This window comes from Sander vitreus, chromosome 10 (genome assembly GCF_031162955.1).
Source record: "Sander vitreus isolate 19-12246 chromosome 10, sanVit1, whole genome shotgun sequence".
NCBI classification, from domain to species: Eukaryota; Metazoa; Chordata; class Actinopteri; order Perciformes; family Percidae; genus Sander; species Sander vitreus.
In genome coordinates, this window is record NC_135864.1 from 16,992,984 (window position 1) to 17,006,373 (window position 13,390).

The 13,390-nt window shown below is 43.1% G+C and overlaps 1 protein-coding gene across 7 annotated transcripts in view; it reads left to right on the forward strand.

The window, feature by feature from the left end:
* The first annotated feature begins 409 nt into the window (after positions 1-409).
* Positions 410-13,390, forward strand: part of LOC144524381 (catenin delta-1-like) — a 22,281-nt gene continuing 9,300 nt past the window's right edge. For 3 of the 7 annotated variants that reach the window (XM_078260585.1, XM_078260581.1, XM_078260584.1), the window contains exons 1-7: positions 410-552; positions 6,344-6,442; positions 8,935-9,098; positions 11,206-11,274; positions 11,388-11,507; positions 11,711-11,973; positions 13,023-13,304. In XM_078260585.1, the coding sequence (XP_078116711.1) occupies positions 8,940-9,098; positions 11,206-11,274; positions 11,388-11,507; positions 11,711-11,973; positions 13,023-13,304 (893 nt within the window). In that variant the 5' untranslated portion in view covers positions 410-552; positions 6,344-6,442; positions 8,935-8,939. Of the gene's footprint in view, positions 553-1,055; positions 1,307-6,343; positions 6,443-8,934; positions 9,099-11,205; positions 11,275-11,387; positions 11,508-11,710; positions 11,974-13,022; positions 13,305-13,390 lie in introns of those variants that run through there. The other 4 variants (XM_078260587.1, XM_078260583.1, XM_078260586.1 and 1 more) reach the window with 4 other exon arrangements.

Genomic DNA, 13,390 nt, shown 5'->3' on the forward strand with positions numbered 1-13,390 from the left:
TTCCGCAAGAAATTCAGCTTCCTCTCAGGCCATTGTTCTTGGGCAATCAATGAAATTACATCAGTGTGTGTGTGTGTGTGTGTGTGTGTGTGTGTGTGTGTGTGTGTGTGTGTGTGTATATGTGGGAGACGGAGAGGGAGCGACAGACGGAAATTATGGGAGGAGAGAAAAGGCGGTTTTAGGCAGCCCATTTATTCTACTGCAGCAGAATAAATCCCCCTACTCCCTCTTTTATAAGCATAGAGTTCCTCATGTCAGTCCGTGTGTGTGTGTGTGTGTCTATCTGTTTTCCAAGTCCGACTACTGAATAACCGTGTCTGTCTAAAAACCATAACAAAAAACTTTAAAAAAAACACCTGTATGAGAAGAGGAATTCTACGTGCGCCGTCTTTACGGTAAAGCCGCTTGTTGATCCCGCCCTCTCTTTGATAGAAAACTGTGATGTCGCTTCGTCTTTAACGAGCTTGACCCAGAAGAACCCAGGGAAGGAGGGGAAAAACATTAAAAACGGAATAGTCTGGAAGGGGTCGGGACAGGTTTTCAACGAGCAAGGTGAGGTAATTAATAAATGTTACCAGATGGTTGATACAGCGGGGCCGCGGTTTCCCCCACATATAGTGGGTGCACTGCAGCGTTGGCAAGGAGTGGTCACATCATCGACAGATCGCAACACGACTCCCCTAGGCTAATGTTAGCTAACGATGCTAACGGTAAAAGTTCATAACGTGACCCGCGGTTCCGTTGCCTACTGTGCATACTGTTACAACCGATTCAAAAGAGCCCCTGATACCAACTGAGAACACCGTCTAAATTAGCTTAAAATACCTCTTAGCCAAACGCACGCTAACTTGCTGCTAATCTGTTTGCGATGCTAACGCTAGCCTGGCTGTTGGCACTGCTCTCTCTGTCGGCTATGTGGGTTATTGTGATGCTAACGTAGCAAGACAGCCAAACCAGGTCATGCGGGTGCTGCTGAACGACCAACTGGGCTGATTTGATCTTCAACATTGTCATTTATTTGGGCAGTAACCTTAGCACAAGCATCGAGAAACAATGCTCAAATACGCGAGTCTTTGTTCGTGAGAGTCATTTTATACCCACGTCTTATTGATAGTGCCTAACACTGCCAGCTCTGCTCGTTGCTCTTGCCCCAGACTGCTAGCTTTATTACGTTAGCAAATCAAATCACGACAGTTTGTGGTTGGTTTTGCTGGATCCAGATCAGGGAAATGCTAACTGTTAGCGGTTTCAGAAGGAGAGGTGTTGGACTTCCACAGGGAATACTTAAAAGTATGACAATGTGACGGTAAGAGGTGTTAACAGTATTGAAGTAGACCGCCTCTCTATGTCGGACGCAGACAGTTTTATCAGTTTAAGCAGATAAGTAGATTTCCTCACGTCTACGGTTCTCATTGGCAAGGAGCCCCGGAGAGAACAGTGTAGCTAGCTAGGTCATGGTAATTGTAAACCCCGCAACTTGTTTGACAACACATTTAAACGTTGAGCCTGTTTTGTTGTATTTGAGTTTGTCTAAGGGGTGGTGGTCCTCTAGTTGTAGTCTTGTCATTCAGGCTGTGATTTTAAGGTTGTTCGCTTGTAAACCTGTTGGGTGGGTCCTGTGTGAACTTGTTGTAGAGGGAAAATGTCTGGGTGGGGATAACTGTCAGCTTGAGTGTGAACAAATAAACTACCTTTTTCCCTGTGTTTTTTTTTTTTTTTTTTATAAAATAAACATTGGCTTCATGCAGGCACATGTGCAATATTGCAGTGTAGTTAAGTGCCTTCCCTGTGAGCTTTAGGACTGTTGTGGTTAATACAGTACGTGTGTAGATATCACTCAGGGGCTGTAGATTTATAATGTGCTTCAGGTGCCACCACTAATAACACCATGTGTGATTGAGCAACCATGTATCAGCCTTTCCTGTGTACTTGTCTCCAACTGTTTGATCGTTGATGCATGCTCCCAACACCAGCTGTAATTGTGTCTGCTCTCTTGCCTTGTGCAGGTTAATCCAAAAAGGGCCTAACCTGTATGTGTGTCTACTTAGTGCTTGCAATCCAAAAAGAACCTAACCTGTATGTGTGTCTACTTAGTGCGTGCATGTTAACATCATGTGTGTATGTGTTGAGAGGTAAGTGGATTAGCGGACTAAAGCCTCAATCCCATTACAAGTCAGGCTCAGTTTAAACCAGCGCTGGTGGCATCACTGACTTTTCAGCTAACTGCAGTGTCCCTTACCTCAAGCTGCATGAACATATGTGCTTTTTGACAGTGAATGGTTTGGTTTGTTTCAGTGGGATTTTTTGCTGCTGATGGCAGGTGTAGGCGCTTATTGCATTAACCAGAGTTTCATTAAGTCGACAAAGGCTCCATTGTTGGTTACATGTGCATATGATCACAGATGTCTTCGGACAGGGTTGAGTGAGTCATGCTGACTGATGGCTGCAGAATCAGATGGATATATGTGACTCGTGGTGTGTCAGGGCACGGTCAGATGTTTGAGGGGTGTGTGTATGTTGCTGACCTCAAAGCACTGTGCTTTTTAGATTTTGACCTTTTGTTGACAGCGTACATAACCTAACCCTTTCTCTGTGCGCTCTTGTTCACTCACCCTTTAAAGCTTTTAAAAACCATTGTGCTTTGCTGCTAGGACTGCAGCTAAGGATTATTTTCAATATTGATTACTGTGCAGATTATATTCTTGATTAAATGTCGGAAAATGGTGAAAAATTCACAATTTCCCAGAGCCCAAGGTGATGTCTTGCTTGTTTTGTTTTCATTATATTTCTTATTTTTGCTTAGAAAAATTAATTGTATGATTAATAATAAATAAATGTAAAATATCAGGATTTAGCAGTTAGACTATGGGAGCAAAATATATACATAAAAATATAATAACTCATCATAAAAAATATGAAAATGTGATGATTCGGCCACACAGGTTTACAAAGATTACTTCTGAAAGGTCATGAAAGCAGAACAGAAAAGGGTAGATGGAGAACAATATTAGCAAAATGGGAAGTGGCTTGTGGTCTTGTGATCAACATATTGACCATGGGTGATTTTCACCGCAAAAAAACCTTCCTCCAACCATCAGTATGTGATTTATTAAAGTGTATATCATAGACTTTCAAGGTTTTGTGCGCAAGCAGTTATTTTGAGGAAAATGGTTTTTGGTGACCTTAAGTATCTGCTTTGTCCTTTTACTCATCTCTGATGTAGAATCCATAACATCCTGTTTCTCAGGAAGTGGGTTATAGGGGAAAGGGGAGGGGAATGGCAATGGGACAGCACTGATTGTTTTTACATTGTTTAACGAAACTCACCGCTGACTTTCAAGGCCAAAACTAACAGCTGTGAAAGGGGGAAGACCGGTGGAGAACAGAAGTCATGAGTGGGTTAAAAGCGACATTAACTCGACCCCCTCCAGACACATACAAACACAGATGGGCTCGCACTCAAATGTGTCCAATAATATCCTTCTTGCTATCCAACTCTTTCACACTTGTGTTCATGCTCTCGGTTGCACAAACTACTTATTGTTCCACCAACCTCCCGGACTGACAGCTGCAAACTCCCTCCTCTGACTGTGGTTAAAACGCACACAGACAGACTTAGAATTACATTCCAAAGTACACCTGCCAAGAAATATCAATCGCAGTTTATAATTCATCTGGCATGAATGACAGTTGCGCTTATTAGTGAAATACGATCGCGTGTAGTGAGTTAATGATGGTTATTTGCTCTTGAGATAAGATGAGGAGCGAGGCCGTGTTTAGTCTGCATGATGTGGCATAAAATAATGGATGATGCCAGATTAAAATAAACAGTTTGTCTTTCTCTGTGTTCTGGGTAAAAAAGGTAAAAACAGATCTCTAAAATATTATTAGCCAGTATCCTGAAAGTCATTCTACAGTGGCTGAGTGGGTGGGCTGCTGTGCTGAATTGGCAGGAGACAATGCCAGGAATGCAAGATAATCTTTTATTCAGCACTCCTTTCCTTATCTCTACCCTACTCCTTTCTCTCCAGTTTACACTCTCCTTTTGTGTTTTTCACTGCCCGTCTTTCGCCTTTGTTTATTGCGTTTACATGCAGTTTAAAAAAACGATTATATAGCCGGTTAAGGCGATACCCTGGTTTCTCAAACGCAATGTAAACCCTGGTTAAAACTGTAGTTCTCATAACCCGGGAAACAGACCTAGATAACCCCTTTAGTAACTGGGGAATTCGTGCATGTAAGATCAGGTTACGCTTTTGCTCATGCTGAGTGGGTTATAACTGCCCCTGCCAATCCGCTGCAGTGGTTTTTGACCCGGAAATAATCCGTCAGCGCTGTGGGTGGAGATAGAACCCGTAGCAATGGTGCAACAAGACATTGTTGCCCGCATTAGCGCTCCAGCGGTAGCAAAGAGCCTACCGTCCATCTGTTTCACTCCATCTCTGGCTGTCTCTGCAAAGAAGTGGAGAGACCGAGCAGCTTGTTGTGGTTGCTTGCTAATGTTAACGTTAGCTTGCTAATTCCACCCAACGTGTCTTCATGCAACACTAGTTAATGTTACAGATAATAAGTCAAACAAAGTTGTCACTCATCTGGCGAGAGCACTATGCTTTCCTACGCTGTGACAAAAGTGTGTGGATGAAACCTATAGTTGTTAAATTTTTACTAACTTAACGTTAGTGGTCGGCCTGTCAGCTGGTTAGTTAGCTTGCTCGCTCGCTAGAGGGCTGGCGGCCCGCAAGGCCGGTACAGTTATAACACTAAAAACGAGAAGTAAGGCATCGAGAATTAAAGAAATGTACAGCGCTGAAAAGTCGTCCCATGTTCTTCCTGCTTTCCAAGTTGTTGTAATTTTGTCAAAGGTTAACCGGAGGAAAAAGCCGTTCTCTGACTAGTTGTACGTTGGCAGAGCCCCACCTACTGTACCCGGGGTAGAGTTATTCCCGTTATTCTTCCCGTTCTTCCCTGCTCATGTATACGGGGACAACTGGAATAACCTGGTTATTCACTTATTAACCCTGGTTACTGCTGTGCATGTCTGTAGTGGATAATATCAGCCCTGTCCTGGCTATGACCATATATAGTCATGTGTGGTAGAAGACAGCACTGTGTGATTTGCTCAGGTGGGAGGTTATAGCTTTGGGGCGCCACAGCCACTAAGCAAAGGATAGTGTGAGTGTGTTTATGTGACATCATGTCTTCCTGACCCGTCAGCCTTATCTTCCATGCAAATCCTGGTTTTGGTTGTGACAAATTCCTTTTGTGTTGTGAAATAAACTTCAGCCACTCCTTGTTTTCTCATCAGGACAACCCACTTTCCTCCCTTTTTTTTCCCACACTGGGCACATCCTAAGCAGTTTTTTTTTTTTTTTTTTTAAATAGGCCGCAAGACATATACCTATATGTGTGTGTTAGTCATTCATTTAACAGGAACAGTCATTCATTTAGCAGGAACAGACGCAGCCTCTCCAGGCTTCACTTGACCAGCTAAGGGGTGTCGTAATAGTCTTGTCTATGTGATGTCACCGTGTCTCTTTATTTTTCTTTCTTATTTGTTTGCACAATCTATAGCGGGTGAAACTGTGAGTCATTTGTCACCATCTCTCCATTTGCACCTATGCTTGTTAACACTCTACCTGTCTTGCACACAAACACCTGATGCCTGAAATGTAAATGCAGGTCAGTGTTTGTTGCCCAAATCGCCATGGACTTTCATTCTAGATTGTCAGAAAAGTGTCTGTGCATGTTGGCCAGACAGAGAGAGGTATGAGAAACTGAAATTTGGTCACCCCACCTCTACCTTGTCCAACCGGTTGTGTGTGTGTGTGTGTGTGTGTGTGTGTGGATAAGAGGATCTGAGTCTCCACTTGTTTGGCTCTGCTATAACAATGTCTTTCTCTCAGAGCACAGCCAAGATAACAAAGAGACGTAGAGAGAGGGATAAAAGGCAGTTAAGTTGAGAAAACAAGAGTAGCGGACTGAAAGATGAAGATTAGAGAGGAAAGACAAGTTTAAGAAGGAGAAAATTAATTGATAAGAGAACATATGGTTCTTGAAGGATGTTACTATCTCTAAAACCCTCTTTCTCTTTATGCTGACGGTCAGTGTTCTCTGGCCCAGAAAGAGCTGCAGCTTCGTCAACTTCCCACAGCTTGCTGCCGTACGCAGGCCAAATGTTGAATAAATACAGGGTGTGTCTGAAGGCTGGAGCTGCTATATGCCTCTGTCTCTCACTATGTTGCTGTTTTTCAAACACAGGTGCCTTCATTCTTTACTATAACATTTCTCCATCTTTTTTCTTTATTATTCTGCTCCCTCTACCTCTCTCTTTCTCTCCCTGCAGTCCATTCCTCCCTGTTTTCTGGGCTTGGTGGTTCATTGACCTTCTATCCATGAGCAACTAGAGCTCACCTCTACTACCAAACCACGCCCACAGGTGAAGGTGTGTATTTCTGTTTTTCTTTTTCTAAAATGAGCTTAGAGTGTTTGTTTTTGTGCTTAAATCGTAAAGGCAAGTATTCAGCTCTCCTTGGACTGAATGTGGTGTTCTGTGGCATTAAGCTTCCTCCTAAAAAGTATAAAGGGTGCTTCTCTTAATGTGAAATGGGCCTCATTCTCTTTGTTTGACAGTTTTTGTACACTGTAGAACATTTTTATTTATAAGTTGGTGTTTTAATTCATTACCACCACAAATTCATTGTTTATACATGTGGAAAAACCCGCCTGCCCCTTGACTTTGTAAACATTAATTGTACATCCATGAAATAAACATGTAAATGCAAACAAGACATCCCATTTTCTTCTAAAAGGTGGAGCAAGAGTGCAGTGTTTCCTTTTTGAAAGGAAGTTTGCTTGTAGCTTTCTGGCAATACATTAAGTCTACACACTGCTAAGGATTTATCCAAAAATCTCTCTTTGTCTGCTGTTTGTATTTAATGAAGTAGTTTCTGGTGTGGTGTCTGAGTGGGTGAAAAGCCCAGAGGACCCATATATGCCTTAAGTGGCAATAACTTGATCTGCATGCAGGGGATGATGATATTGACCAATATGTTGAAATAACCATCTTCATATTATCATGATCAGTGTGTTGCAGTATTAATGATCAGTGCAACAACCAGGGTTTGAGACTCCCCTCCCTCCATCATCACTAGGGTTGGGCATTGTTTGGATTTTAACATTTCTGATTCCAATTCTGATTCTTCCTTTCGATTCCGGTTCTTATCGATTCTCGATTCCGATTCTTTGAGGGGTGGAGTTGAAACGGGTCACATGCCTGTTTCACAAATAAGAGGAAAGTTCAATGGTGGGTTGCAGTTTTACTGGGCTTTTTCAACGTAAAATAAAGCCACGCTAGAGCGCCGCTTACTGTGCTCCATGGCTGCAACACAACAAGTGCCTGGCTGCTACGGAAACCAAAACTTGCCCATTTTAAATTTGGAACCCATGATCGATTTGACCATTTGAAACCAAATCCTCTAAATGATTCCAATAAAGATTCGATTCGTAATTTTTCGATGCCCAATCCTAATCATCACTACCCTTCTCCTGCAGCGTTTGTCTCGTATTGTCTACTGTCAGACCTAAAATGTACTATCGTGTGCCATGTGAATTATGCCTTTATAAGGCACTAATTATGTAGTTTATTATTCTGCTATATTTTCTTTTCACATAGCGCCACCCTGCAGTGATGCGTTAAACACACCACCTCTTGTGATAAGTCTTTTCAGTGTTAACTAGGGATGCCACACCTGTCACTCATGACAACACCGGTGTTACTGATTAGACCGGACATTTGACAAGAAAATATGTTTGTCAATAACGCTCAATATCTGCAGAGTGCTTACTTTGATCTCTGGCCTCTCCCGTCGAGCTTCCCATGCAGAGCTGGGCACAGGCTGGGCACAGGCTGCGAGGCGGTCGCAGGAGATTCAGGTTCCCCATTAAATATTGCCAAATAGGCAATTTTTGCTTTGACACTAAATCCTCCGCCGTTAACTTGTCAGTAAACTCTCTTTACTCTGTTCGTGACTCCTGCTACTCTTGCTGCTTTACGGAGCAGACACTTTCAGTTTATGAATATAGCGGCAGCATCCGACTTTGATGAGACGCTAGTATTTCATTTTTATAAAAACAAAACGACTGTGAGGGCAAGTAATGTAATTGGTGTAGGCCCGACCACCGTGTAACACCGGAAACTCTATCACGGCAAGCCTAGTGTTAACATGGTCAGGTATTCCTAAAGGTTTCTCACACCGCCTCAAACCATAGCTCAAAACACACTGACAAGTCTGATCAGTTACATGGTTTGCCACCGCAGCGTGACGTGGGGTTGTGTTTGTCCAAAAGTTGAGGCTGTCTCAACTTTTCGCTGCACGCCCGCTGCGTTTTTTTTTTTTTTTTTTTTTTTTTTGAGTGTGCCCCTGCAGCAACCCCTCGCCGCAGCCTAAACGCACTACCCCCATTCAAAAATAGTGGAAATACCTGCGTGTTTGCCGGACTGTCGGGCAGCCGACGCAGGCAGTCTGAACAGGCATTAAAGTCTCTGTGCTGGGAAAACTTGAATGGATGAGTCATTACAACTTGACAGGCTTTCAAAGGAATATATGTTGTACAAAAGAACCCAGTGTAGTTGGGAAAGTTTTCATGTCTGAGTTTCAGCCAGACACATGTCTTTACAGTTGCGACTGCTGTATATTCATTATTGAGTTCAAAGGATGTGTTGTGCAATCCCAACGGTGCCGATTACCAAAAAGGGATTGCAGCCTCAGTCCCCAAACAAATCTGATGAAGGTGAAATAACACTTCCTACTTAATATCAGCCCAGAAAATCCTGCATTATGTTTTTGTTAGACACTTACTCCCTGTGCTTTAGTGTGTATTAGGCTGCATGGATGTGTGTAACACCCCCCCCTGTCTCCCCTTGGGGCCGTGTAGTGTGTATGGAGCAGTGTGAGAGCGCAGCAGCTCTGCTGGAGTCGGTCAGGGAGCAGGAGGTGCAGTTTGAACAGCTGACCCGGGCGCTGGAGGAGGAGAGGAGGAGAGTGGGCCTCCCTGCCACCAGCCCCTCGGCCCTGGGTCGCCCCCTCCCTCACACACAGGTAACATCCAGAGTCTCTCGTTGGCGTTTACAGCCCCCCTTTCACTAAACATCCAATCCATGGATCATCATTTTCTCCGTCCAATCCTCAAAGTTTTCTCTCTCCATCCATCATTCATCCCTTCTCTGCCTCCGCCTGCTTCCTCTCCACCAGTGCTTGGCCAGTGTGTGTCTATATTTGTGTTGGTTGTCATTAAACGTCTATCTTCATTGACCCAGTGTCTCTAAAGTCCGTCTGTCTTTCAGCGCTCATCTGCAAACACATCAGTTCATTCCTGCCCATAGTTCCACTACTTTCAACGTGCCTGAGATGGTCATCAGCACCCATTTTCTGCATGCCTTCACTGTCACTTACCGGATACACACTGACACACACGTAATCACCTTTCGTCGTGCATGTGTCGCATAGTCCTCCATCCAGTGAAGGTTCCTATTCATCATGAAGGATTTTGTCTTTTTATTTGCATTTAAATCCTTTTATCAAGTACTTAAATGTATTACTTCTGTTAAGAATTCTTATGCATGCAATTATCTTTTTGTGTGTTAAACATCCATGATGCAAGCTCCTTGAAGAAATGGTGTAATTAAATCACTGCTCTTTGTTATGTTTATATTCACATTTGAGTCAAAACTGGTGAGGTTTTGGCACCTTTTAGTTCAAATATTACTTGGACTAATGTAAGTTTAATCGATTATCAAAATAGTTGCAGACTGTCAATAGACTAATTGATGATTCAATCATTTAAGCTCTAATCCCAGTTAGCTGTCAATTTAATATCTTGTTGTATTTGACCATTGTGGACAATGTTGCAAATAACTGAGCAAGATTTCTGTCTGTCAAATATGTAGTTTTATTTATTCATGGTATTCGCGTCAATGTGATGAAGTACATTGATATGCAAGGTGATTATACAGTTTCTCAATTGATTTTCCTTTTTTCTGTCTTTATTTTAGTTATTTGCCTGGACAAGGTCCTACTGTTGCCTTCTTGTTTCATGTTGTTGTCTCTACCAAAAGACCTAATCAGAGAGAGTGGTACACTTTGCTTAGTTGCCTGTCGGCTTGGGATAACAATTAAAGCAGAGCCTTATCATCAACACAGAAGGTCAGGCAGTGCCATAATTACGGGTTGACATTTAAGCATACTTTTCTAGCTTTTGGCATTGTGTACACTGAGTAGAATAGTTTTTTAAATCTGTTCCTAAATATTTTCCTTTCATTAAGGGCTTGCTGACCTAGATTAGATCTTATGTTTTGTCTCTGTGAATCCTTGGAAGTGACTTATTTGATTAGTGTGTGTGTGTGTGTGTGTGTGTGTGTGTGTGTGTGTCATCTGGAGGATGAAGACTAAGAAAGCAAGAATCTGTGTTTTTGGCCTTGTGCTAACTGCCCATGTTTTATTTCTAAAATTATAAATGCTGATTAAGATACTCAAGCTTTGCCAGCCTCACAGTCTGAGCCTTGCTCCAAGACCATGACCGAGTTGTTAGTAAAAAGTACACTTGCACTTCCCATTGCTTTTAAAAAAAACAGCCCTGCCTCCTTGTGGACATAATATGAAGTGGGAGTTGGTAGTTGATAAGATTCATAACATTGTTTTCTCTTGACTTAGTCTGAAACTGTTAGTAAGTGTGGGTGGTAAAACGGTTGCTGGGAAATATTTCCAAAGTATCCCAAATACGCATTGTTCCCCATGTGATTCAGCTTGAGGCTAATACTGATAACTGAAGCGGTTATATTGCATGAAACGGAGTGTTTTACTCAGGGTTAGGTAGAAAGTGTCCAAGTTATACAGTGTGACAGTCATTGGTTATGTAACGGATTACAGCAGGAGGAAGTAGGGTGTGAGAATGAGTGGCTTCACTCCAAAATGTCCTCCCTCATGTCAGTCAGTGATTCACTGACCATAAACATGCAGGGACAGTGACTAGTGAAGAGTTTGGCAGTGAATGAGCTTCAGCAGCAGTAATATCATCTGGCAGGTTGTAAGAAAGTAGACCGCACTGGCTACTGGGAGATGTGCCTTTAACCTCACTTTTATGTGTTGTTCCAGCAAAATTGTTTTTAAAACCTCTATTTCACAGTTGTATTGTTCTCTTCTATCCCAGAACGGGCGTTTAGGGGATGCAGACATAGAACGGCTGAAACTGACTGACTCCTACATAAACGGCACACAGGTATGTGTGTGTAGTTTATTGTGTACGTTTTGTTTTTCTTGTATTCATCGGAGTAAGTGCCAGTGATTTTAAAAAAACATAATCTAAATGTGTGGTATGCCTCTACGCTACAGTACAGAATGGTGGACCCTGCACACGGCGCTCTGGATGAGAGCTACACACCAGAGGACGACTCCCAGGAAGTGCACTCAGTCTTTTCTGACGACGGAACAACCCGACGGCCAGACAATGGCGTAAGTGATTATGACACATGCACCGTGATATCGTCAGGCTTTTTTCTTGCAAAGGCTTGTGTAATAATCAAGTTGATAAATTGTATTCTTGTTTTTGTCGTGGCTGAACTTAGTGTTATGGAAGCATCCAAGGATATTACGCCACTTGATTATCCTTTGCTAAACATATTTTGAAACATCACTACCATCTTGCTCTCCCTCAGATGAAGAAACCAATCTCACGCACAGTCCTGCCCTCTGACTCGATGTCCATCGACGGGGGCTTGTCGGTGTCTGGTATGGGCGGCTACAGCGCCACACTGGACCGTCCTTACAGACATGCTGGACCAGCAGATTACCCCACGGCCACAGTTCCCAGAAACTACCACTATGCCCCTGTTGGCGGTTACGATGACTACCGGGGAGGCCCACCATCAGAGGCGTACACTAGCCTGAGCAGGGGCTCGCACATGGACGACCGCTACAGGTACGAGGCCCCTGCATGGAGGAGTGCTGTGAATCCATTCTTTTGATTGTTTTTACATTCTGAAATATGTTGTCCTCAAGCCAAACTGTAACTGTAGTTTTTGGTTTTCATTAGTGGACAAAAAGCATGCTTTATCAACCATATGTGTCCCATTTATACGTCTCTTACACGCTAACTCTGTTTTACAAGGTAATGAATACATGCTCTATCCATGTTTGAACTATTTGAATTTTTTTGGATTTTTTTGCTGCCACATCCCTAATTAGTTGTTGTTAAAACAAGACCGGGATTTACAACTGTTACTCACAAAATACCTACACTGTTACAACAGAGTTGTTGATGTTTCAGTTCAGTTTTTTAAAAGTCACTAGAATATTTACTCAAAAGATTTAACAGACATTGTGGACTAAGTGTTTTAACTTTGATGTCCTTCCTTTTTATATTTTTATTTTATGGAAAAAAATGTATGGAATAACCTGTGTGCTCTAATCAATAATTATGTCTGAGATTGACCAGAGCAGAATTGATGGTTGAGAGAAAACACTAACAGTTGGTTACTGTAGACCACACGTGTCAAACTCAAGGCCCGCGGGCCAAATCCGGCCCCTTGCTAATTTTGATCCGGCCCCTATATACATTTAGGTTCACAATACATTTTGGGCCACCTACTTTTTGTCACTTTTCACAACGTTTTTTTCGACATTTTTGGCATTTTTGTCGACCAAACTGTAAGTGAGAAGCCTATATGACACATGCAATAATACAGTCAAAGATATTTGACTTTTCCCATGACGTAAAAGCAATACACTGTCTGGCCCTTGATGTGACTCACATTTTCTAGTGTGGCCCTTAAGGAAGCTGAGTTTGATACCCCTGCTGTAGACGCACATTCCCGCAGTCACACCAGTCAGTCCTGCTTTTAATCCTGTTCAGAATCAGGACTGTGAAGCCAGATATGTTCATACCACTTCAGTTGGAAAGGGGATCACTCAGCACACAATCTCACTTCAACATCTCTGTCACTTCCCTCGTTACCTTCATTACCCCAGGCCAGTTGACGGCTACAGGACCCTGGACTCTGGCTACCGGGCGCCAAGCCGCCAGCAGCTTGACCCGTATGCAGCACAGCCCCAGGTGAGCCGCGGAATGAGGGCCTTGGGCTCAGCGTTGGAGGTGCGGTACGGCCACGGCCACTACGGCCTGGAGGATGACCAGCGCAGTGTAGGATATGATGACTATGGCATGGGGCCTCCACCCATGCACCCTGGAGGCTACGGTACCATGCCACGCCTTGGGCCAGGCCCCGGGGGTATGGACAGACGAAGACTCAGGTAAAACACAAAAGCTTTGCCGTGCCTTCATATCACACATTTTTTCAATCAGACCATGTATGTGAACACTATGAAACATTGAATCT